The sequence below is a fragment of the Musca vetustissima genome, unplaced genomic scaffold (assembly GCF_032173495.1).
Source record: "Musca vetustissima isolate MV318-11 ecotype Yass unplaced genomic scaffold, APGP_CSIRO_Mvet_v1 utg25787, whole genome shotgun sequence".
In the NCBI taxonomy this organism is placed as follows: domain Eukaryota; kingdom Metazoa; phylum Arthropoda; class Insecta; order Diptera; family Muscidae; genus Musca; species Musca vetustissima.
This window is the reverse complement of record NW_026873112.1, coordinates 29,374-56,983: the sequence shown is the minus strand read 5'-3', so window position 1 is coordinate 56,983 and position 27,610 is coordinate 29,374. Positions and strand designations below refer to the sequence as shown.

The following is a 27,610-nucleotide window of genomic DNA, read 5'->3' as shown; positions in this document are numbered from 1 at the left end:
TTACTGTAATTTTGGTTTATAGTATTTGCTGTTCTCCAATGTTATGCTTGTGTGTGTCAGGGTCTGATAAAGGCTCTGAATAAAGATAATAAAAAAATGCTGATTTATGGTTTTGTCCCCCAATTGTTTGTTGGGTTACTGGCTTCGGTTAATGTTACGATTTACGATTGCGATTTTTACACTTATTTTTTAGGGTAATAATATCTTGTTTGTATTTTTATTTCTTCGTTTGTTGTTTAAAAATATTTTATTTTCACATCATTATTATTTTTTGTTTAATTTTATAATTACTATAATTAAAAATATTTTTCTCATGCGAATTTTTATTACTATTATTTTATATATTTCTTATCTTTGTGTTTTATTATAAAATCTTATATTTTAAGTATCCATAATAAATAAAATTTATTTTCAATTAAATTTTCATTATTAAAAAGAATTAAATCATAAATGTCAAAAATTTAGTTTTTTTTGTTTTTTTTTTTTAATTATTATCTTTATTAAATATATTGTGTGTGTATTTTCGTTTATTTTTTTCCTTTAACTTAAAGAACAACCTTGGGTTATCCTTTTTATAATTTATATTTATATAGAGATAAATATGAAAATTGTTTCTTTTGTTTTTTAACATTTACAATTTATAATGTAATTTTTTTATCCGAAACATAGTATATAATTACTATTTTTGTATATATCATATTTTCAACATCGTTTTTGTTATATTCATTCATATATTTGTGTTTCATTTTTTTGTTAATCATGACCTTAGGCCAGAAATTCTTTAACTTACATAGGAAGAAATTATAAATGAATTAAAAAAAATGAAAAATTCTTAAAGAAAATAGGATATTTTAAATTTAAAAAATACATATAAAATAAATGTAGAAAAAAAAGAAAAGCAGGCCTGGGAAGAAATTTGTAAAAAGAAAAATCAACCTTATATTCTAATATAAAATATAATTTTTAGTTAGTTAATAAAAATATATAAAATTAATTCGAAAAATACAGACAATTAAGAATGTTATAGTGGGTGGGCAGAGAGGGAGCCAGGGTTGGCATAACAAAAAATGATATTACTTAATTATGGTGGACAAGTTTGTAGAAAAAAATGTCAAAAGTCAAAATTTTTTAGATTTTTTTTTAATTAAAAAAAAATAACATTTCCTAATACCAATAAAGGCATGGTTTAAAAAAATATGTTTCCTTATACCAACATAGGAGTGGATTTAAAAAAATAATATATTTTTTCAAAATATTTTTCAAAAATAATCGGGTAAAAATGGGGAGTTTAGTGTAGCATATACATCATGTCGGACGAAAATATATATGAGAGATATTTGTAAATCTTAACCGATTTCAACGAAACTCTACACACGTCATTCTAGACTCAATTCAGTACGCTATGCAAAATTTTGTCTCATTCGAACAACCATTTGAAGTTTAATGCACCATTTACCTAAAACCGATTTCCACGAAACTTAGCAGATATCATTCTAGACTTAATATAATACGCTACGCAAAATTTTGTGGCATTCGAATAACTATTGGGAGTTTGGTAGACCATTTACCTAAATCTGAACCGATTTCAACGAAACTTAGCAGATATAATTCTACACTCCATATAATACGCCATACACGCAATTATACACTTAATACGGTACGGTATTCCATCTACATAAAATCGGACGAAAATATATGGGAGCTATATGTAAAGATGAACGGATTTCAACGAAACTTAGCATACATTATTCTATATTCAATTTAGGGACATTTAAATCAAATCGGACGAATATATATATATATATGCGAACCATATCTAAATTTGAACCGATTTTCACGAAACTCAACACACGTCATTATATACCCAAAACGATATGGTATTCCAAATTTCACATTTTCTTTTCATTTTTTTAAATTACTTTTTTCAAAATATAAATGTTGCTGTTTTAATTATTACCAGACCATTTTTTGGATTTATTTCTGCTTGTGAAAAGTATCTGCGGAGCAGAAATGTGGGTTTTTAATAACTTTTCAAAATTCACTATATAAAACATTCAGTTTTCCAAAGTAGGCAGAACAATTCCAAACGATTTAATTTACTTCACATAAATCAATTTGAATCATTGGTGTGTGAAACGTCTATATATGTATGTACTAACCACTTTTAAAGAAAACATTTTTTTGTCAGCAAAAGAAAAAAAAAATAGTCTTAGAATTATTATTCCATATTTATGAAATTCTTATTTTTCACATTTTTTTTTAATAAATGACATTTTTGTTTTGCAAATACTTTAAATTGCATAAATTAATATAGTAATAAAAACCCACACGGATTTAACATCAAGATGATGCAATTTGCATTTGTTTATCTGAATTCTGCTTAAACACAACAATTTTTTATATATAAAAAATATGTTTTAAATATAAATACCTCCTTTAGAAAGGAAACATTTTTGTTTACAACTTGTTTTTCTTAAACTTTACATACATATTTTTTGTCCACCTGTATCATGGAAAGGTGAAATGAAGTGAGAAATAATGAAATGAGTAAAGACTTTGGGATATTATAATGATTAAATCAACTTAAAAAAATATAAACTAAAACGACGATGAATAGAAGAATAGGAAAATATATATTAATAACAATCTTAGGATAAAAAGAAAATAGTTTGGTGGTTCGGAAATTAGCTTAAAGCTAGGATAAATCTAAATAAAAAAAGAAATAAACATGATAGGTTTTATGGTGGCACAAACCATTTCAGCATATAGAGATATAAAAAAGTGTGGTAGAAAGAGAGGGTGAAAGCGAGATAATGTGAGCTAATATTAAAGGGAGAAAAAAAAAACAAAAAATAAACAAACTTAAAATATAAATATAAAAAAGGATGAAGTAAATTAAATTAGTCAAAGTGCTTAGCACTGCTAATCTAGCATTTTGCCAAAAAATAAAATATTTAACAAATCATTAAACGATAACTAAATTTGCGGCGAATTAGCAGCCGTGGACGTTGAGGCCATGTTAGCATTAATAATATCATCACTAGAAGCTTTATGGGTGTGTGTTGCTGTACTCGTTGTTGTTGTGGTGGTAGCATTGGCTTGTTGTTGCTGTTGTATTTGTGTATCATTATCATTTGATTGAGTTGGTTCAGGCTTTTCCTCTTGTTTTTTGTTATTTTTGTCATTATCAGCATCCTTCATGGGCATGTCCTCCTCCTCATCATCATCACCATGAGTTTTCGATTCCTTTTGATTTTCCGGCGAATTGGTTGTGTTGTTATTACTACTGCTGTTGGTGGTGGAATTACAATTAAAGGCACTGCCTTGGGAATTGTTGTTGTTACAGCCACCGCCACCTTCATCACTGCTTTCCGGTATGGGTGTTGTATTCTGTTCACTTTCCATGGTCTCATCGAGCATACTTTGATTCCCAGCCGCCGCCGCCGCAGTAGCATTTGGAGAATTACTCTCCTCCTTTTGCATTAAAATCAGTATACTCTTAATATAAGTCTCCATGGTTAGCAATAGTTTTATGCGTTTCTCATGTTCATCCATTAAACGTTCATCGGCAGTTTTCTTTGTGTTGCCATAAGTAGCGGAATTTAATGCAGCAGCCGCCGCGGCCGCTGATGTTGAGGGTGTCTCCAAGAGACAAGTTTTTGTTGATTCTTTAGTTTCCTTAACAGGTGATTTAATAGCCTCCTTATGTTTATCATTTTCTTTAATATCCGTTTTATTAGTACTGGTGTCCGTTGTGGTGATAGTGGGGTTGGTGGTTTCCTTTTCTGTTTCGTCTGTAGATATTTTAGGTTTCTTCTTAGCTTCTTCATTGTCGTTGTCTCCGATTAAACATCTCTTTAACGTTTCTTCTTCCTCTTTCGTCATCTTAAAACTATCTTCTACTTCTTCTTTAGGTTTTGTGGCAGTTTTTTCAGCATCAGCATCATCATCAGTATGCCTTCGTTTGTCTTCGTCATGCGTCGTTGTGGTGTCATTACATGATTGCTTTTTACTCGACTGCTGTTCATTTGTTGTTGTTGTCTTATTCAATTCCTTTTTATTATCTTTATCATCGTCGTTGTCTAATTTCAACTTTTTATTTGGGAATAATTCTAAAAAGGAAGATTTAATTCAATAATTTTTGAAATTAATGTTTAAGTAGATATTCTTCTTGTTCTTACCATCTTCAGCCATTTCTTGATAACGGGCGCTTTTATATAATAAAGCCTTTAAAGATCCTCTTAGCTGTTTGCGTACCGATGCTGGTATACCCGTGCATTGGGCAAATACCCTTATGGCAAATAGATCGCCGCATAAATCGTCCAGATCTTCTTTCGAATGCATGGAATAGCTAATTGAGTACAAGAGACGGGCAATGGGTAGCTGGGAAGAAACCTGAAAAAGAAACATACATTTTTAAAGAATATTTTTTCAAACCTATACAAGGCGTGGATTTTTTAAAGAAAAATTTTCTCAAACCTATACAAGGCGGGGAGTTTTTAAAGAATATTTTTGTAGGTCCTATACAAGGCGTGAAGTTTTTAAAGAAAAATTTTCTCAAACCTATACAAGGCGAGGAGTTTTTAAAGAATATATTTGTAGGTCCTATACAAGGCGAGGAGTTTTTAAAGAATATGTTTGTAGGTCCTATACAAGGCGAGGAGTTTTTAAAGAATATGTTTGTAGGTCCTATACAAGGCGTGGAGTTTTTAAAGAATATATTTGTAGGTCCTATACAAGGCGAGGAGTTTTTAAAGAATATGTTTGTAGGTCCTATACAAGGCGTGGAGTTTTTAAAGAATATTTTTAAAGACTATTTTTGATCCTTTTAAAAATACCTTATCATCAGGTCATGATAAGGTATTTTTAAAAGGATCAATTGATGATTTTCATAATTCTTTTTCAAGGCTTATTTCTATGATTTTAAAACCTATTTTCGGCATATTTTTGGCGATTTTTAAAATAACTTTTCTATACCAATTTTTTTTTTTTTTGCTGATTATTAAAAAAACTCTTCAAGTCCCATTAGGGAAATATTTTTTATATTTTATTTTTTCCGAAAATCTTACTTACCTTTGGATAATAAATTTCCAAAAATCCTCGAATATATTGATCACTTAATGAAACACGACAATCGCGTAAAATAATGTGGATATATTCCACTAAGTATTGAGTATTTAGCAATAGCTCCGCGTATCTGAAATGTAATTAAAATGTTCACTCAAATTGCAAAACATTAAAGGAGAATTCTTCTGATACTAACTTATTCGTACTCTTATTATTATAAATGCCAACCCAAAATTTCGGGAAATAATTAAAACCCAACGGTGCTGCTTCAATCGCCGCCAAACAACTCAACCTAACCAATGTGTCATTCAATTGATTTGTATTTACAGCCATTCGCATCATAACATCCAAAAAATCATGATACGGTCGATAGAATGCCTCCACTTGGGCATCATATGCAAAATCGACACCACGATGTAACAGCTCACTATGTGGAATACACATTTGTACCATTGGTCTGGGTGGTCGTGGCATATTCTTGGCCATTGTGGGCCATGTTGTCTTGCCGCCGCCTCTTCTTGGAAAATATGGTCCCAAGGGACCAATGGCATTTGGCGCACTGGCCGCCGACATATGACAATTGAGTAAAATCGGTGCCAAAATACTGGTAACATCCAAATTGGGATTGCGCACCAACTCTTTAAGGACATCCAATGCTAGGCAACACAATTCAGGTGGGCTATAGGTATTTAAGAATGTAGCCAAACGTTTAACGGCGTCCGGTAGACCTTTTAAGAGAGCGGTATGTTGTTGATGTTGTCGCAAGAAATGCTGCTGCTGTAATTGTTGTTGCATTTGTTGTAGCTGTATTTGTTGCATCTGTTGTTGTAATTGTTTTTCTTTTTGCTGCTGTTGCGATTGTTGTGGCGACGACTGTTGCGATTGTTGTTGAGACTGCTGCTGCTGTTTTAATTGCTCCTGTTGTTTTTGCAAAAGTTGCTGATGTTGCGCCTGCAATTGTTGTACCTGTTGTTCCAACTGTTGTTGCTGCTTCTTGCTGGCATTGCTGTCGAGACGTGTACTTAAACGCAATGTACTCAAGAGTAGAACCATTTCACTCAGCAATTCCTGTAGATCGCCCGAAACGTGACAAGCCGTGGCCTCGTGATGCATGGAATGTAATGTGTGCAATGCTTCGAAGCACATCTCCAAGCCGCCGTTATATATGACCAGGAGACGATCTTCTTCATTGTCAACTGAGAAAAATGAATGGAAAAACATAATTAGAAAATTCAATTTTGTTAAAAATATTCAATGTGGGCAAAGCCAATTTTTCTCCATTTAGGGAGATTAGAACCTGTGTCGTTCCCTCAATTTTGACATTTAAATTGTTGATAAAATCTAAAAGATATAAGGTACTAGGATATGGATTTTTTTCGCACTCTTACCCAATATTCGAAAAGCATTGATCAATGTGCCCCATGACACCCTTGCATCCAGGCCCGTCAAATAAGCTGACAATGTTGTACGACGGAATGTAGTGACTTCATGTTTTTCCTGATCACTGGCATCCATGTGACGTGTGGCAAATAGGGTCATCAATTTAAACAACTCATCGACAGCGGCGGCATACTGTGTCGGATGCGGTGTAATATTTTTAAATGCCCATTGCAGATTTTGATGAGCCGCCAGTTGACGCGTTAGACTACGACTTTGTTCACAACACAAACGCAATAGACCATAATAGGCTGGCAGCATGGCACGATTATAGGCCACAATTTCCGAATCGTCATGATCAGCTCTGTGTGTGAGAGAGACAGAGGAGAACAAATAAATTTAATTGTAATAGAAACATATTTTGAATTTCCACTGGCATCCCAAAACTTACAATATATAATTAAATGCTATATTTCTTGTGATTTCTGGACAATTGGCAACAATCAGGGCATTTTCGGGACAATCGACAATGGTGTGATGCCAAAATGCTAACAGAGCATGTTTGTTATGATGAGCTGGTACACTTGGCTCTGATAAACGTGGATGAAATAGATCCCACAGGGCACGCATGTAGGGACCCATCTGTAAAACAAACAAAAAATAATACAAATAAATATTTTTGGAAAAACAAAAATATAATATTCTTCTTGATTAGGATTTACCATAAGTTTCTCAGTCTTCGATGCCATACAATATGCCAAAAGGCTAAAGTAAGAAGTTAATTTTGTTGTACCATGTACACCAATATCGGCATAGGCCCTGGCTGGACGCAATAGACGCAACAGCAAATTAATAATATTGTGTAGAATTATTTGAGCATCGTTGTTAAGTTCGCTACAAAGGAAAAACAATATACACGATTTAAAGGGGTTTGAATAGAGAAATCTGAGAGAAAACTCACCGATATATATGAGATGATGAAGACGATGATAATTTGTGCAATGAATGTATACGGAAATTAGCCCTAAATGGTTGTGATGGTACCAGTGAGACCAGTAAATAAGCAGCAGCTAAAATAAATTACAAAAATCCACACAATAAAATAATTCAAATCCATATGCATACTAGACATATATAAACCCACCATTACGAACTCTTGAATTGTGATGGGCCAAGAGATATTGTTCCACCCATGTGTCGGCCGATTGTAATATCCATGCATGGGCGATTTTATTTTTGGGCGCCTGAAAAGCCAACCAATCCAATGCCGATTGTGGACAATATTCTGCTGCATCCCAGACCCGTTGCAAAACCAATTGTGAAAAGCATGGTAGTCCTGAAGGTCCTCCCTGCGTTTCTGTTAGCAATGTTAGCAGTTTGAAGAAAGGGCCACATAGTTCGGTATGTTTGGTAACCGATGAAAATAGCATTGTGATAATTTGATTGGCTAAACGTTCATCCCAACGACAAAGGGCATGTATTAAATGTCGTGTCTGATGTGGATTTATGTTATCCTTAATTTGTTGATATAGAAATGGGAAACCCTAGAGGATGAGAAAATTTTATAAAAAAAATCAAAAATGTCGGTTTTGCCTCTTACCTTTCCACCAGCAATGGCATTATAGTCTTTCGGTGATAATTTCAAACGCAAATCTGGTCCCCTTGATCGTTCAACTAAACTGGCCACCAAAGCAATCATTTTATCCAACGATGCAGGTCTTGTTTTATCCACCGATAAAGCTTCATCCGATGAATTATCGTCATTATCGGAGCCAACTTCAAGCTGCGAGAAAAATTCATATAAATAGGTAAATCATTTGAAATACCAATTACTTCAAAGTCTAACGGAACCGAATATTTGATAACGATTTTTTGGGAGTTACGTTGTCCTTGCCCGTATTGGTATTCAGAGATACCAATGAAAAAGAAGTCCCGGCGGTTTTGTCGCAGTTCAGAGTATAGCAAAACTACTTCAACATCTAAAGGTCCGATCGATTTCAAGAGCCCTACTGAAATCCCACCCCGCCCCTCCATTCGATATACCCATATTTGCTAAATCTCTAATGCTTCCAGTCCTCAGTTATCCCGCACCCACATAAATCCATTTGGGTCAGGCCTCTTTTATGCAGAAACGCATTGAGAGAATCATGCCCCGTCAGTACTTAAGCCGAAGCGAAAGTCTGGCCGGTGCCAGACGTCACCCTTCCATTGTCACTGTTCGTCCACCTAGTCCTCAACCTATCAACAACACACTTCCGAAGGATAGTGCTGTACCGCCTACTATCCCCATCCACCAGATCAGAAGGCCTGAGCCAATCATCCTCATCCAACTGCAAGCCACGCTTAAGCTTATTCATGATAGCCCTACATCTCACCTCAAGATCAAGTGACGCGGCGCCAATCAACTCTTGCAACAACGGTGCGACACACTGGCAAACATGACGACCCGCTGACACGAAAGGAGCTTCTTCTGCCCTAAGACAGATGAGGCAGTTCTGTACCATAGGTACCATAGGTACACCATAAGTTGCACAGGCAACAAATAACCCACCATATATGATACGCACAGAACGCCTACTCAAACCCCAATCAGTCCGCAAAACACGCTTGATAGTCCCAACAACCGTTGTCAGCTTCTCCTTCAACCGATCGAAATGCGGAAGGAAATTCATCCGCTCGGATGAAGAGAGGACGGCTGCGTGCCAACCTACCTTTCAGCAGCATCAGCAACGTCTTCTCGATTGCCACCTCCACTCCAACTCGGTCACCATGATTTTCCAGTTCATGGCGACTATACCTTTCAATCATTATGAGCAAGTAGTCTATAAATAAACCTTGAAGGAGGCAGCTAGCTCCCGCAACAGAGGATCCATCATTAGATTCCATATACATGGACCGCTAATGGAACCCTGTGGGCAACCACGCTGCACACGACACAAGCATTCCTTCCCATCTCGGAAACAACTTGCTCAAAGAGCAATCTCCCTACATCCGACCTCTGACAACCTTGTGAGCACCCTATCCCATAAAAGGAAGGGAAATGCACCTTTAAAATCCACAAATATGGCAAGGACATATTTGGAATTTGACCAGCTCAGAACCGCGACTTAAGTAATACCACAACTCGGGCACACCTCCAAGTCCGGAGGAAATTATGGAGTCTCCAAATTCGGGAAGAAGGTTCCCAACAAAAACCGTACGCTCTCGCCCCACCCTGGGGTGGTTGTCGTAGAGCTGCTACGCAACCCCTGTAGGTCAACCTGTCTCTTAAACCCACCATGCTGGCACACACGGTATACTATACCCCATGGATCATCTCCATTGTCACATTCAAATGTGCCGCTCCCATGACAAAAATAATGCACTCGAACATGTATTTGTTGATGTAACAACCTCTGGTCGGAGTCCATCTTCGAGACAATCCGCTACATAGAACCAGCTGCCGTAGTATTGTATACTCTGGCAACAACTACCGTTAAATTCCTCGATATTTTTTATTTAATAGAACATTTTTTGCAGCTAGTGTTGCTGTTGCTGCTACGGACCGAACAAAAAATCTTTCCTAATTTCATTTTATATCCTCACTCACTCTCAATAAATCAAAGTTCTATGAGTGAAACCACCCGTAAATTATTACTAGCGGTACATCCTATAACATATCCTATTGATATATTTCATTTCATTTTCGTAGGTTACAAAAACACTAATCATAAAGTATGAACAAAGTTTTCGACTTACATTATCATGAGTCTTATTTCCCAAATAGAAATCGGCGACGCTCTTTATAACGCCAATTCGCAGCAGGAACAATGTTTCCTCATCACCCATGCGCGAGAATTCAAACAACAAACCGAAAAACTCCGATAGATTACGTAAATGAGCTTTAGCACCATGCTCCATGAGTATGGTCAATGAACTGATGAAACGTGTAACACACGAAGCTGTTCCAATAACCTCTTTGTCATCCACATCCGATTCGGTTTTTAAATATAAATGGCAATGAGAGGCACTGTAAATAAACAAGCAAAAATGAAATGGAATATTTATTAAGACAAATAATTTAAAAGATAAATAATATACAGTCGAAATTGCTCGCAAAACGCGACAAATAAAGGCGAGAACTTTTATCTGGACTTTTGGATAACATCGTTATAATCGATTGCGCATGCTCTTCAATTGTAACAGCACTTCAGCACAACCTCTGTGAGGTAGACCAAATGGCAGGAACTCGCAATAATTTCTCCAGATACTGTACGCCGAATATAATGGACATTTTTATATTGCTTATTAATATGTTACTGAATGGGTTAAAATGTCTCTAAAAGTTTTTGTATTAAAAATACCTCATATGTCAATAAGTTGTGTGACCTTCTTGGTTTTTATTTTCTAAACATAATTTTATTTACACAAATGGTTTCTAAAGTTTCAAACGCTATGCTTTAGTATTTGATTTAAATATTCAAGATTTTCAAATTTTTAATTTAGTTTATAACAACGAAGAGTTGAATAACTTTAATTCGGAAAAATGAAACTACTTCTGGCATTCCTTATACTTGTGATATTTTCATCACAAATTTCAGCATTTTTACCCTTGAACTCTATGGACAAGCTGTGGCAGGACATAGAAAATGGGAAAGTTACTAAACAAGAAAAAGCCATAAATATGTTCAATGATATCGAAAATAGTTTAACAAATGCCAAACAAAATTTCTACAAACTTTTGGATAACATGACAAAGGTAAGATGACTTTATTCACATTTAAGAAGTTCACATTTAAAATTTCAAAATTCTAGAATCTTTTGGATATATTCTCATTGAATATCGATGAACAACCAAAGACGACCACAACAACAACTATAAAACCTATAACTACTACAACTAAACAGAGCACCACCACTACATCAACGACTTCAACAACTACGACATCCACCCCACCACCATTGTCAACAACAACGGCAGTTCCCACAATGGGTTCATCTGTTATAGAAACCACAACACCACCTATTATGGGATGATTATTATGTGATAGATTCTAAAAATTATTTTATGTAAAAAAACTATTATATTTAGGAAATAAAATCAAGTAATAAAGTCTTTCGAAGTCATTGGCATCGAGGTCTCTCGTTGTATCAACAACATTGTCAGAGAACCAACAGTGATCCTCATACCAAATTCCATTCTATGTGTTATATTTTATCCTGAGTTAGACATTTCGAAAGCGTTTGACACAGTATCTGGAGAAGTTAATGTGGGTGCCTGCCATTTGGCCTTCCACAGTGGCTGAGCCACAGGCGAAATTACGCCCATCAGTACCGAAGTGTTGTTCTTATTTGGAGAGCATACAAAAGGCACACTCTTCCAGTCCCCTGAACCACAATTGTTCAGGGGACCACACCAACTGTCAGGCTGGATCGACAGATTTAGGGGCACGCGTGACACCCGGGGTACGGATAACCTCCAGTCAACAACACATTAAATTTCTTGACTGACAGCATCCTGGACTTTATTTGGTCTCGTCATCTGGACACAACCGGTTGTAATTCGGCGTTCATTTTTCAGTAGGTTACATGGATCTCCCTAATAAAGTTGCACAGGCAACAAATAAAGCACCATATATGACACGCACAGCACGCCTACTCAAGCCCAAATCACTCCGCAAAACACGTTTGAGGGTCCCAACGACCGTTGTCAGCTTTTACTTTAACAGCTCGAAGTGAGGAAGGAAATTCAACAGCTCGAACACCGTTATTCCGAGTTACAAACTGTATTCGAATACCTTATACCACGTTCACCAGCTCGAATGAAGGGAGGACGGCCGTGTGTCACCCCAATTTTCAGTAGCAGTCTTCTCGGTTGCCACCTTCATTCCAGACATGCACAATCCGCATAGCTTGCACACAATAAATTTCCAGTTCAAGACAACTATCCCCTTCATTCATCATGTTCCCAAAACATTACATGGATCTCCATTGTGCATCATTGCCCCAGGAGGTTCAAACTAAAGCGTTCAGAACTTTTATCTTAGCATTAAATTTCTGATTGATATGGGAGGAAAAATAAAGGAGGTTATCGAAGGCCACCCCTCCGGTTTATTATTATTTTAACATAATGGACGGTGGGGATACGCCTACCTTCGATGGAATTTCCAAATTGACCTTTCGCGGGTAGAAGTTCGTAATGGTTAAAAAATAGTTGGACATTTTTGCAATTATATCATCTATGTTAACGCCGAACGAAATGACAGTATAGTTATCGTCGTACGAAGCCACTGAAACACCTGGCGGAAAGTTTCTCAAGATACATATTGAACAAAATGGGAGATAGGACACCTCTTTACGGTAGAAAAATTGCCGACCGTTATGGTAATTGGTGGCAAGCCAACGATTATTATCACTTGGAAGGGTGGAATTCGGTATGTCGAATATCAGCTCGTAATGACCGACAGTATCGAACTCCTTGGACAAGTCTAAGGCTGCCACAATGGTCCGTCACTGATTGAATCCATTCGCAAATTGGAAGTATAGCCGTTTCTGATAGCAAGAACGAAATTATGTTTCAGAAATGGAAGCAATAGGAACTCCAAAAAGTAAAGCTCTTAAACTACTCTTTTGATTTGGATCTCCTACAACTCTGTACGTCTGCATCGGAACTTGGATAAGTTAGTTTATTCAAGTTCCACACATCAACATGCCAAAATAATTATATTTGATATTGGTACTATAGACGCATGTCTTTTGGTTCCCTTATTCAAAATGTGCTCCCGTGCAAGATTTAATACTTTCATCCAGTTCAATTTGCCAAAAAGCATATTTCAAACCGATCCTTATATTTAAGATTGAATCTACAGTAGCATCAACTTTTGTTCCATCTATTTCTCCCGTTGCGAGATTAAATATTTTATTTTCATCCAACTCAATTTGTCAAAACGCATATTTCAGATCGATAATACTAACATTATAACAATACTTATTACTTACCGCAGTCTTTGAATAACATGTATAACCAAACGTTGAAACATTTGTCGGACCATTTGATTGGGACATTGAATTAATACTTGTACTGGCCACCATGGTTCCATTGACATGTGCGTCAAAAACCATTCACAAGCCTCTTGGCTGGCATTAAATTGTTTTGTCAACAGTTCCACCCAAGGTACCATTGTTGGCTGAGAAAATTTACAAAGAAAAATTGAATATAATTACAATTTTAAAAAACGATAACAAATATTACCTTTTCTTTGGCATGTATAAATGTTTCAATGAAAAATGATACAGATAATTTGGCAGCCATACAAGTGACATCCTGCTGGGCTATCAATGTTTGTGGTATGTGACCACAAATTTGCCACATGAAACTAAAAATAAAATAGTTAAATCGGGATACATCGATGTGTTAATTTTCTACTCACTTAAAATATGTATGTTCGAATATATTGCGATCTTGTAGAAATTGTCTATTATCTTGCCATATCCAGTCTTCTAATTCTTTGCTCAGTTGTGGTCTTATAAAATGATCATTTGCTTTACTGTTTGGTGGCAGCAATGAGCTTGATGTGCACGATGATACTGCAACTGACGATGAGGATGCTGATGATGTGGATGGTGTCTCCGTTTCCTTTTCTTCCGTTGTATTACTACTATCACATTTATTTTTATCTGCAGCCTTAGTACCAGTATCGGGCAAAACTTCCATTTTCGAAGAATCTTCTTCATTTTGTTTTCCATCAATTGGTGTTTTATTTCCCTTTTCTTCGTTAACGGCTACATCGCCTGTGTTTTCGTGTTTCTTTGTGGGACTTGTTATAGTTGGCGGTGAAGCCAATAGATGAGCATGCTTCTCTTTCAAGTGATCCGGCAATCTTCGCTCATAGAATAACATATAGGCTGAATTAGTTTTCTCAAAACTAAAATCTAAATATTTTTCTGTCACCGAATCGTATGTTTTGCTCTGTAAAAGAAAGAAGAAAGGTATTTTTAAACATCGTTATTGTACCAGTAATTTTTAGAAAAACAGTAAGAATTATATCACGTGACTGCTTTTGGTCGGATGCTTCATGGATACATTTGGTGGTGGTCTTAACTGTGGAGCTCTTGACTGAGGATGCCAAATCAGCATCTGTCGAAGTGACTGTCCCAAAACCCGCAAACTCCTTATAGCAGTTAGATTTGGCTTACACAGACTATTTAAACACGTTATGGAATATGACCACGAGAATTGTGGTGTAGTTAGTTATATGTCCATCGAACTGCAAAAATTACAAGATTGATGAGATAGGCGATCGACCTTCAACGGATCCGATGCATACGTAACGATCTCTATGATGTTTACAGAACCCATTATGGATACCTTTACCTGATGATACTAGCCCTTAACCCCTAAAAATCTCCATGTTATTTCCTTCAACAACAACCGGCCAATTCATTTAGCATTCATCTTCGCAAAGCAGGATCAAGCGAGCAGTTATACGGAGATGCAATAATCTTAATCGAGACTTGCAGTTCCTATTATTCAAATCCAGCGAGGTAGTGGCAATTATGTGCAAATTCAAGCCATTCAAAGCTCATGTTGACCAAAATCCTCGAATCGATTTCACCGTTGGTAATTCCAGATATTTGGAAAGCTACCGGATTATTCTAATTCGAAAACCAGATAAATTCACTACTAATGGGTAATCCTACCGTCCAATTTCTCGTTGCGTCGATTTTGTGCGCAAATTTTCCAATTTGAAAGACTGTGTTTCGATATATCTTCCACTTAATCCTTCCAAAAAATTCTTGTCTTTCCCCTTCTGCGAAAACCATCAATAGCCTCCAGCGAGGCCCTTTGTCCAGACGGCATTTCTATATGTTCATGTTAAAGAAGCTTGGTGCCATAGAGCTGGTTTATCCGACCAAAATCCTCGAATTATCAATTTCACCGTTGGTAATTCCTAATATTTGAAAAGCTCCTGGATTATTCTAATTCGAAGAAAACCAGATAAATTCACTACTAATGGGGAATCCTACCGCCCAATTTCTCGTTGCGTCGATTTTGTGCGTAAATTTTCCAATTTGAAAGACGATATATTATCTTCCACTTAATCTTTCCAAAAAATCTTTGCTTTCCTCTTCTGCGAGAACCATCAATAACCTCAACTTTATATGCATTTTGAGCTGGGGCATCCTCATCTATTCGCACAACATGACCTAGTCACCACAGTCGCTGCAGCTCGATGCATCTTACTATGATGATGGTATAGCTCGTGGTCCATTCGACGCAGCAGAACCAATGTCCGGGATTTGCCTCAATACGGGTTCGGATCAATATAACCGGGATCAAAGATTTCGGGTAAAAAACTCATTCAGTATCAATCCACCACATAGTACGACCCCCTCTTCTTCACATTCTATGAAAAATAAAATGTTTTTTTACCGTCATTTCTCCACCAAAACATTCCGCAGCAATCTGTGATGGATCAAACGGCTTCACTTCAGCATCATTGAAAAGGAACCAACGATCATGTTGCATTGCCGATTTGTTGCGTTCCTTAATGAAGCTATAATAATGACCACCATCAGCTGTACCGGTGTGAACGGTAACACCAACAAGTTCATATCTAAAAAAATATAATTAATAAGAAGACAGATAGAGCAACAATATTCAAATTGAAAGACTTACTCTAAACATTCCTCTAAATCATCTTCCAAATCGTTGGAGTTTCCTTCGGCTTTCCTTTTTTCACGATCCTCTGAAAAAATGGTTTAAAATTATAAAAAATAAATCATTTCTTCGAGACAGCACACACCCACCTTTATACTGATGTGGCATTAGAGTTTTTTCCACATAGTCCGACATATTCAAACGCATGGGAAACGAAAAATGCGTATTGACTTTCTCCTTTAACATTGTCACCATATTGAAGGTGTAACGCATCGTGTTGAAACACAAAATCTGTGGCAATTTCTTAAAACATGCCCTCTTCTCGGCCCTAACCTTTTTGCCGCATTGCGAACATGTGTACATATTATCACCCTCGAGCGTGTCTTTGACCGTTACCTCATCTAAAGATTCTTGCAGATTACGCATATCGGCAACCTGACAACGTACCGTATAAAACTCTTCAGCTGTCCTTGAGACATGATCACAGTCCAATGAAACGACATTATTACTTAAAGTACCACAAAATAGTCGCTTAACTAAATCCTTAAGATCGGGAGTCATCTCCTCCAGTTTCGAGACAAGATCAATAAAGAATTCTGCCATATCTTTTTGTTCGCCGGTGTTCAGCGGTTGATGGTCCATTTGATAGACACGACAAAATGAACGTGGATTATAGGCTTTGCGTTCGGATTCCAAGAGATAGGCAAACATACGTTGCAACTCGAGCAGGGTGGGGGCATGTTTTTGGGCCTTGCCAGGTGGTACACGCAGCACAGCTGCTCTAGCCTGAGGCATCATGTAGAGATGTTGTATACATGAAGCCATATAACAGGTGGCACCCAAATTCGTTAGACCCACATAACCACACTCGGATCGGCCTTCATCACGGGGCCAATAATCCCATGGATAAGGGGGTTTTGGTCCCGGTGTATGTTGAGCCAGCAGTTTCTGATGCAGGAAGGTATAGTTTTTGGGGCAATTCTTACACAGCTCTACCAACAGATCATATGCCGCTGCCCGAGAAGTGGCCGATTTACACTTCGGTTTCTGACGATTATTCGGCGATGGCATATCGAAAAGAAATTCAAATATTTTCTCTATGAATTGTACAGCTTGAGGACTAAACTTAAAGGTGGGATCATATTTTACTAAATTCGACATGAGATTGATGAGACCAACCAGGCCATCATCCTGCATTCCATAACGTGTTTCATAGAATTCACGTGTCAGAATACTCTGGGCCACGGACTGGCATAATTTTTCAACATCAATGGCATCTCCGTTGAATGAAGATGACTCCAAAGAGGATTTAACCATCTCAGGTGATAGGGTATCCACCAGACGGGCCAATAGCCAAAAATAATCACGACATGCCGGTCCATAAGGTTCCTTGCCATCGTCGGTCAGCATATAGGGATTGTGATGATTGTAGGAAGTCATCTTCTCTGCCACCGGCAAAAAGGATATCAATTTCCTTAGCAACGGAGCCAATAGCAGTTGATAGCTTTGGGAATTACCCAAACAAATACGATAAAGGCCGGCGCATATTTCACGCCTCACCGCTGGCTCAGGATCCTCGAGTATGAATTTTTGAACCCAGTTACAGTATTCGGCATGGGTCCATAACGATTTTCGCGCCTCAGCGGAGGCGTGGACAAAACTGACCATAATATTCATAGCAAATTGTACAACTTGTGCCCGGCCCCAGAATCCGGTTCTCAAATGGTGATATTGATAACTGGATGTGGTAGCCAAATAATTGCTATACGCCTCATCATTCAGAATTGAGGAAAGGCGTCGCAAACATGAATCCACCGACATCATTTCGAGCATAAATTCTTTGGGTTTCGATATGGAGACCAACATATCCTCATGGTAATCCTCTTCAAAGCCCAGCAACCACAATATGCGCAAAAGACTAGCCAAACAGTCATGGCGCCATTCATTTAATAGCTCTTTGGGATAAGAGCTTTGTTGTAATTGACCCGATATAAAGATATCATAGAGATGTTTTAGACCACCACTTCGTATAAATATTTCACTCCATTTATTATCGGAAGTTTCCATTAGTCCACCAGCAGATGACGATGATGCGGTGGAGGAGGCGGCAGTACATTCCGTTTTCTTAGCCTTTTTCGACATATGTTTTATCGGACTACTAGGTTCTTTATCACTTGTCGTTACATGATTACCCGACGATGTGTGATGTTCACTTTCAGGGGTGTTCATTGATGAAATCATTGATGAATTTCCTCCACCACCTGCTTCTTTTTGTACCGCCGTCGCAGCCATATCTGAATTATCTCGTTCATCACTACTCATGGCTTTGGGTGAATCGCCATCTTGATCTTTGTTATTTGTATTACTGTGAGGACTTTCAATACTGTTACGTCTTCTGGCTCCCGATGAAATGCTGCTACCGGCACAACTACCACTTCCGCTACCAGAACCGGAACATGTACCGGCACAGCTGCTGGTCTTCTTTGATTTTGAGACACCACCTCGACTTGATTCGACGCTTATAATATTACCATTTACCCCGCCACAACACGGCGCACCACCACGTTGTTGGAATACGCTATGCAGTGCCAAACTCTCCACGATATGTAGCGAATACATAAATTTCTGTAAATTACTGGGATCCAATAAATCACACAGTTTCTGTTTAATTTCTTTGTGTTTGTTTTCCTTCTTCTCCGCTTCCTGACCGCTGTCGTATTGATCACATTCCGTTAGGTCACTAGCCAACCCCTTGAATGCATCCAATATTGTTGGATTTGTTGGCAGTATGGCTAAAATATCCCAGACGCGACGTGATAGTATCTGGGCCTTGGTATGTAACTGTAAATTATTCGGTTGTGGTTTCATATCGCCCAATGTTTGCATCAATGAGAAAAGTTTCTCGAAATATTTTGGCTGTAACAATAATACTGTGGGTAAACATTCTTTGGGCGGTGGTGGTTGCATTGAGGGGTGATCGATATTTGTCTCTTTGCGGCGTGCACCACGACCTCCCAAGGATACGAACACAATCTGGAAAAAAACGAAGAGTAATTAATAATTAAAAAATGTAGAGGTCAGGTCCCTCAAAAAAAAATATTTAAAAAATCTACGCGTTGCTATTCCCCTGTCCTGCTAGTATTTAGCAAAATATATCTTACCTGATTATCTTTAAAACCAGCATCACCCAATGTCCTTTCATCATACTCCGATGATAACTCCTGGCCTTGGGTTATTATCCGCAAGGGTCCTTCACTTAGTAAGAGTCCCAATACCGGTGCAGATACTCCCGAATTCGAAGTACCTTGTAGATTTTCCCACCTATTGAAAAATATAATATTAACATCAAAACGTTACTTATTTTTGCAAATATAAAATTACCATTTGGATATTTCGGCTTTCAGATCGGCTATTAAATCACAAGCATGCATGTGTAATATAGATTTTTCCGACAGACCAGCTGGTTGCAATATTATACGTATGGCTGGACCGGAACCTTCATTTTTTAAATTACTATGTGAGCCAATACCTTGTCCCTCAATGGCCCAACGTCTTAAATGGAAAGCATAACGACGACGAAATGTATCCAAATGGGTATTGAGCAGCATTAGACCACGCTGGACGCACATCAAGGCATTTTCATCTTCATTGTTGCTAAACGGGGAGGAGGAATTTTTTTGAAATAAAAAATCATTGATCAAATATGAATTATATATACCATTCCAATGCATTGGCAGCCTGTGTCAAATGTTCCATGCACTGTGATACAAATTCCTTTTCCAGTCTAAGCTGTTGACCCATATAATACATATTTATGTATTGGATGGCCGCCAATGACACCTCCGATGTGTGGGCCCTCAAGGCAATCTTCCAGAGATGAAACATACCCACAATATTTGAGGAATTTGTTGATATGGCATCCATTTGTTTTTCATAGTGGGCTATTGCCATTCGTGCCAAACTACACAGTTGTTGAAACAATCCCAAGGCGACCATGGAAAAATCTTCGGGTCTCAGTTCGGGTAATTTCTTTAGATATAAATGCTGCAGGGCATCCAAACCCAAGGCATGTTGATCGCCACCCTTGGCTTGACTCTGCAGCCAAGAGAAATAGCAATCCGAACAATCGGCATCATGAGCTAACCACTCCCACAGGGCATCCACTTGTTCGAGACTTAAACTGTTAAATAAAAAAGAAGGAAATTAAAAAACAAATATTTCCAAACATTCGAATGAAAAACTCACCGAAAAGTCTTTGGTGAACCCATTGATGAAAATATCGATGATAAAAACTGTAGTCGCACCGACACCTGTGTCTTGTGCGAATACAATGACAATTCATTTGAAGCGGCGGCTGCTGCTGGCTCGTTGCCCGTGGCTTTGGCCACCAAATATTCCATATGCCGCTTGGCATAATATTTGATGTTATTGAAGAAATGATACATCATACGATGTTGCCGTTCTGCCCACATTGTCACCTGATGTGTATCGGATGGACGAAATTGTTGAAATGATGCAAATAGCTTGGGTAGCAATCGCAGCGAAACAATCACACTACGATTATTTGCAAGATTTTGTAGACAACCCTCAATGAACTTGGTACGCAAATGACGATCATTGCTGAAACACAACAGAGTGGCTAATGCCTTTTCAGCCTCCAGGGCTAATGATTCACCAAGTTGACCCTGTCGCAAAAAATAGGAAAGAAAATACATAAGTGAAAGTAATATAACGATATAAGGTGTTAAAATTCCACGCCTATTTTCCCTGATAATTCTTGGCAAAATATTCTATAAAAATCCGCGCGTATTTCGCTGATTGCCCTTCAATTGCCCTGATATTCTTGGCAAAATATTGCTTAAAAATCAACGCCTATTGCCCTGATAATTCTTGGCAAAATATTCTTTAAAAATCCACGTCAATTGCCCTGATATTCTTGGCAAAATATTGCTTAAAAATCCCCACCTATTAGACTGACAATTTTTGACAAATATCCTTAAAAAAATCAAGCTTTTTAAAGCAAAAATTAAATTCCGACAAATTCTAATACTTACAATTTTATCATCCTGCAATAAATCCCACAGTAAAGTATTACCCGGCTGGCAAACATCATTGATTTTAAATGTTGGCTGTTGTGGTGATATGGACGAGGATAAGGCTATTTTATTACACTCCTTCGACATATCCATGTCCCCATCATTATTACTGTGTTTATTGGCTGCTGCTGCATTTGTATTGAGACCAGCCGTCACTGCCTTTGCCATTGCTGCAGCATTTGCCTGTTGTTGCATCGCCAACAATGATTGCTGCGCATTACCCGTTGCAACTGCTGCCACGGCCACAGCCGCTGCTGCGGCAGCTACATTTGCATCATTCTTTTGCATAGACATTGCTGTGTGAGCGGCAGCCATTGCCGCGGCTGCCGCAGCCAATGCTGGTGGCATACAATTATGTGAAACCCTCTGGGCATGAGAACTCACCAATTGAGCTATCTCCTCTTCGCATGGCGAAACATCTTCATCATCGAAATCAGCTAGATTTTTTTCGGATTTATTGCTCATCGGCGATGAATAGCTACCTTCATTTTCGGGTCCACTAACCAATTCACAAAGTTGGGAATTTTCTGGGCCACTAACCAATTCACACAGTTGAGAATCGGCAATGGCTCGTATATAGGGGCCGCCACCATGTAAATGGCTTAAAACGGCGCCCGGCACTTGGCCATTGTCACTGCAATCATCGCTGTCATTAAGTAATTCAGCCTCGGGATCATCACCTTCATCGCCATCATCACTGGAGGCATCATCTTCGCCACCATCACAAATGGCTTCGACAATTTCATATGCCAAACGGGTCAGTGGCATATTGCTATTGTTTTTGCGTGTTCGTTTGCGAGATTTTTTGCGATGTAAGGTTATGTTCAGAGATCCCTGTGTCATGTCATCTTCACTGCTGGAATTATCAATGATATTTACAATGCGATGATTTTTCATTCTGCAAAGGGAAACAATGTTTTAATTATCAGTTATTAAGAATAAATTATTCTTTGCATACTTACTTCATATCAGTTTTCGATTTGATAACTTTAATATCGTCCTCGGTAATATCCTTGCCAATTTTTCCCAATGGTATTATTGGCATTTGACGCCTGCGTCTGGCCTGTTTACAGGGGGTAACACCCGTATCCGATGAGCATACATTCTCAATATCAATGGGACTTTTTCGAGCACTAGCCAAACTGCTGTCATCACCATTACCCTCATCCGAATTACTGCCGTCCATGCTGCCACTATCCGAACTGGTGGCAGTGGCATTGGCCGCCATTAGCTCCTCCTCCAAACTCAACTGGGCACTATCACGCGACCATATTAACTTCGTCAAGGCCGATGCAATATAAATACTTTGTTCAGTGTGTTCTTTGGGATCCATGCGACACAAAAGCGTATACAAATACATGGCGGGTTTTGGTGCCAAATTCTTTACCAACGATGGCAGGATATCGAAAATTGCCTTTGAACAATGTTTAAGTTGTTGTGTGGCCTGCCATATTAGCTTAATGTGCTCCTCGGTGATTTGATTTTCCACCGCCAGGAAATTCAAAACAATGTGGGCCTGTTTTAGCACTTCCACATGCAAATTGGGGCCAAATAAATGTTGAATGATTTGATTTTCGGTTAACCAATTGGCAATCTTTTGGGCCACAACCTCAAATTCTCCAACCGTTTCGATTTCACCAAATATATTTATGTGGGCATTGATTTGGGTAATACCTAGAACAAGAAGAATAACAATGAGATTAACACCCAAAAAGATTAGGCTTATCCGAAAGAAACTCGCACTCACCCGCCAATCTCATTGTCAATGTGGTTGAGGTGAAATATTTAAAGGCCAATGCCAGACCTTCAACATCAAAACTAACCGAAGCATCCAAGGGATCTCTAACAGCTGACCACACAAAATCAGCCATTGCCCTGGTGGCAGCTGTTCGTAAATTTTGATCGGACAGCTTGCACATATATTGTAGAATTTTACTCCTTAGCGGTACATACAGCTGAACGATGCAACCGTAATGTAACCAAAGTTTTATATTCGAGACAGTGGCGGTAATGGCATGTGCTGTGGTCACGGGCAAGTCGGGTTGATCGAAGCATAGCTTCATTGCTGCAAACCCATTTGAGTTACAAAACAGTGTTGTGTTGCGTAGCAAATGTACGGGTATTTCATTATCATGTAGATCACAAAATATGGCCAAATGTTGGGCCTCCTCCGCGGATATATCATCCAGCCGGGCATGGGTACTATGCTTATAGGCTATATATAAAGGAAAGTTGAGCAAGAAGATTTTCGATACGAGAAGTAGTAATTTTTCCACTTCGGGTAATATCCAAGGTTCTTCGGTGTGCTGTGATACTGTTGATGCGGCGACGGATGATGAGGGGGATAATGAGGACGATGATTGTGGAGTGGTGGTGTGGGTTTTATCGCCTGTTCCACCCTGTTGTGCCGCCGAATCACTGGATGTTTTTCCGGCCTGAGGCTTCTTTTCATCCACATTTGAGCTATCGTCTGATTTTTCATTGGAATTTCCCTCTACTTTCTTGTCACTTGATTCTGTTGATTCGATATTTAATTGCTTCTGTGTGCTGCCACTACTCGAATCCTTTGGGTCTCCTTCCTGTTCCTCCTGCTTCTTTTGACTTGCACTTGTGTTGTGTTTTTCATCCTCTTTAGATTGGCCATCGGAACTTGATGTTGCGCTGGGTGATTGTTGACTGTGTGCCGACGATGATGATGCTTGAGTTGCTACTGCTGCATGCGCGGTTATTTTCTTATAATCCTCAATTAAACGTTTAATGTGTTTCAGATGATGTACAGCCAGACAGATCATCGATTGTATGAGTAAATTGAAACGTTCGAAATTTTTCGTGTCCCGATATAGACACATACATTGCCGTTGTGGCCATGCCTGTATGTAACCAAAGGCTGTTTCTATTTCACTTTTATAAATTATTGAATGTTTGGCATCATTACTGGTAATTCTTGCCTCGTCTGAAATGAAAAACATGAAAAAGTAGATTTAATTACCATGAGAATATTAAGAATTTTTTATATAAAAAAAGATCTTTTAGAAGGCATACAATTCTTTCCAATTTTTAAAATTCCAAAATTCTGTATTTTTTTTAAGAAATCGATTATTCTGTAATCCCTTTTTATTCAATTTATGGTTCTTTCGAGAATAATTTCAAATTCTATGAAGCTGTGCTAAGACTTCAAGTTTAAAGCTGCAGACGTTGAAAAGCTACAAACACAACAGATACCAGAAGCCTACTCCACTCCACTTACCCACCTGCTTGACGAAAGCACTTCTTGTCCCGATTATAATATAGAAGCACAATGGCAAACAAACTGCACAAACTACAAACTGCAGCAGAAGCAACACTTGGGTACCAAAAACCACCATAAAGAAACCCATGGTACGATCAGGAGTGCCGTAATGCTACTGATGTGAAAAACGCAGTGTATAGGGCAACCTTGCAAACAGTAGCAGCACGTAATGCGATGGAGAATTATCGAGAAAATATGAGTAACTTCTGGTAATGTGGACCATCACAATTTGGACCAGATAAAAAAATGCTTGAAATATGCCAATGCCGCCTTGATAAAAATTAGTGAAAACAAACATCAAACTTGGTTTTTAATAAATAATTGCAATGTTGAAAATTTAGTAGGTGAAAATGTAGCTCTGATTGCAAAACTGTGATTTGAAAATTTTTTAGCACAATAGTCGAACGATTTTGTAAAATAGTCGAACATTTTGTTTTTCTCGAATATAAAGAGGTTATGTGGTTTTCTTGTTTTCTTTAACAAAAATACACGTTTATCTGTAATTATTTTCGGTTATTTTTAAATTTTTATTCATTTTTGAAGCCGATAATTATTTTTAAATAAAAATATACAATGTCGGGTAATGTGGACCACTATAAAAAAGTGGGACATTTTCATGAGGACGAGTTCGAAACAAGGGCGCATTTAATATGCGAGGAGGTATTCAATCCTCTGAAAACTCGATATCCGAAATTATAGGTGCCTGTTGGATAATGAAGCAAGGACCTTCAAAATACCGCAAATGGGGTGGTACCCTTAAATGGGGGCAATTCCAAAACATGGCATATATTTTTGCATTCATTGTTACCCAAGAGTGCAATAAATTGAAATTTATCACAATTAATCCACAACCTACTTTTAACTTACTGATCCTCATTACCCACACATACTGGTCCACATTACCCGCCAAGTTATTTTTATATGCAGTTTAGAGTTTTTTGAAATATAATGCAATAACATTTTTATGGACAAATATATATAATTTTTGACCTGGAATATAATTAGCCAACAAATCTACCATGCTGTGAAAACAATTTGTTTTTATTTTTTACCGTTGTTACGCCCACAATATCAAAAAAAGAAAATGGTGGTCCACATTACCCGAAGTTACTCTATGAAAGAGGACAATCACAATTTCAGAAAAAGAAGAAAGAACAAGAAAAAAGTGAACAATTGGAGGTATACAGGAGTTAGAATGAAGTCCGGAAATTTTACCAACGAGTAAAACACCAAACCGGAGGCTTTGGCACATCCTCCTGTATAGATAAAAATAGAAACCAGGAGCCGATGGGTTACCAGCCGAACTATTCAGAACTTGTGGTCAGATGCTGGTCAGGAGCATGCACCAGCTAATTAGTACATTCTGGCAAGAGGAATGCATGCCCAATGATTGGAACCTCAGCATCCTGTGTCTGTGCACAAAAAGGAGACAAGACTATATGTGCAAACTATAGAGCAATTAGTCTTCTTCCCATTGCATATAAAGTGTTATCCAATGTCAATGACATTATTGGACCATACCAATGCGGCTTCAGACCTGGCAAATCCACCATTGACCAGATTTTCACTCTGCGTCAAATCCTGGAAAAGATCCACGAAAAACACATCGACACACATCGTCGACTATAAAGCCGCATTTATTTCACATGAAATCCAAGGCTATCGAGCCCATTAAAAAATAAATTTCAAATCCTGCACAAGACGTGCATTTAAAAAAATATATTTTTCAAATCCTGCACAAGGCGAAGATTTGATAAAAAAAAAATATTTTTTAAAAAATAATGTGCTGCATCGACAACATATAGTTGTATCGATAGACGGGTAAGATATTCGTCTCCTCTTCAAGATGGTCCACTGGAGTAATGAGGAGACACCCGGTTGCAGTTCTCAGGGCGCCATTCTGGCAGGTCTGAAAATCCTTCCACTTACATTTGCAAACCACACTGGTACCGCATAGCTCACCATGGACCGGCCTATTGTTTTTTAAGATGTCAACAAGGTTTCTTTGTCTTCGCAGACGACTTGAAAATCCGAACATTAAACTAAGTAAGAAAATCTATATAGGTAAGAGTCCAAGTGGAATTTTTAAAGTCTATATCTCGATTTTTCTATTATTTTACAAAACTGAAGACCTATTTTGGGCACATTTTACAGCTCTGTATTTCAAAAATCTCCCCCAGAACTTTATCACTGAAATACACAATTCGTTAATATTACCGGCATTTTACAACAACAACATTCACTTTGTGTAAAATAACACCTTCGACATGCATACCAACAAAAACAACAACATGAATTCGCATATCGTCTGTCTGTCTCTGCTAGGCCAGCCAAATAGCTAACCCACAATCGGCAACAAACATCCTTTCTTTTTGGAGGTGGGGTGAGGGGGATTTTCTTTTTTTTTACTTACACGACTCCAATAGCTGTTGAAAATCTGAACAAATATCACACATATTTCCACTCATTTCATTTGGCAGTTTGGAAAACCCAATTGTTTTCCCTCCAACAACAACAGCAAAAAAGTCAGTCTCCAGAAGCTATTGTGAGCCACTTCTTTCAGTTGTCTTCAATCTGCCGTCGTTTTCGGCGTAGAATTTTCCTCCTTTTTCTAGCCGTCGTCGTCGTTGTTTTTTTCTTCTGCTACTCTCTGTCGGTTGCCTGATTTTTTGGGGAGATGTTTGAGTTTTTCCGGGTTTGGCACGATTTGCATTCGCGTTTTTAGTGGTTTCGTGCAATCCCCATTTTATGTTTTTGCAAATTCAGTAGTTTTTGTTTATTTCAATATTAAAATTGCGCTGGGATTTTAGAAATTTTACAACGAATTCATTCACTTATTTCCTTTTCCTTGCAAATAAAAATCTAAAATCTGCCTGTATAGGGATAGGGACCTGTAAACCCATCATTTGCACAATCGAATCGATTAGATTAGTGCAAAAATCGTTTATCGTTCTTTGTTACAATATTTATCGAATTTTAATTGCGGATATTTTCTTGTTTTGTTTTGACTCCTTTGTGGATAATGGGGGGTTGTGGTTCCAAAGGAAGGTTGCTACAATTCCTGTATGTAAAAATATAAATTATTTTTAAGAAATTAAAATCTTTGAATTATTATAAAACTAATATTATTAAAAAAACAAA

The 27,610-nt window shown here is 37.8% G+C and overlaps 1 protein-coding gene across 1 annotated transcript; it reads right to left on the bottom strand.

Moving 5' to 3' along the window:
* Window positions 1–26,933, bottom strand: LOC133322887 (ubiquitin carboxyl-terminal hydrolase puf). The gene is made up of 27 exons (XM_061531844.1): window positions 26,883–26,933; window positions 22,928–24,133; window positions 22,143–22,854; window positions 21,139–22,078; window positions 20,330–20,769; window positions 19,803–20,264; window positions 19,466–19,738; window positions 19,246–19,405; window positions 18,553–19,117; window positions 16,234–18,483; window positions 16,103–16,172; window positions 15,857–16,040; window positions 13,854–14,392; window positions 13,676–13,799; window positions 13,423–13,610; window positions 10,183–10,453; window positions 8,045–8,227; window positions 7,589–7,988; window positions 7,406–7,514; window positions 7,167–7,338; window positions 6,896–7,086; window positions 6,456–6,808; window positions 5,264–6,263; window positions 5,074–5,197; window positions 4,182–4,395; window positions 3,100–4,112; window positions 1–75 (listed from the first exon to the last, which is right to left on the bottom strand). The coding sequence occupies exons 1-27, from the start codon at window positions 26,923–26,925 to the stop codon at window positions 1–3; spliced, it is 12,261 nt and encodes a 4,086-aa protein (XP_061387828.1). The 5' UTR covers window positions 26,926–26,933.
* Between the last annotated feature and the right edge of the window lie 677 nt (window positions 26,934–27,610).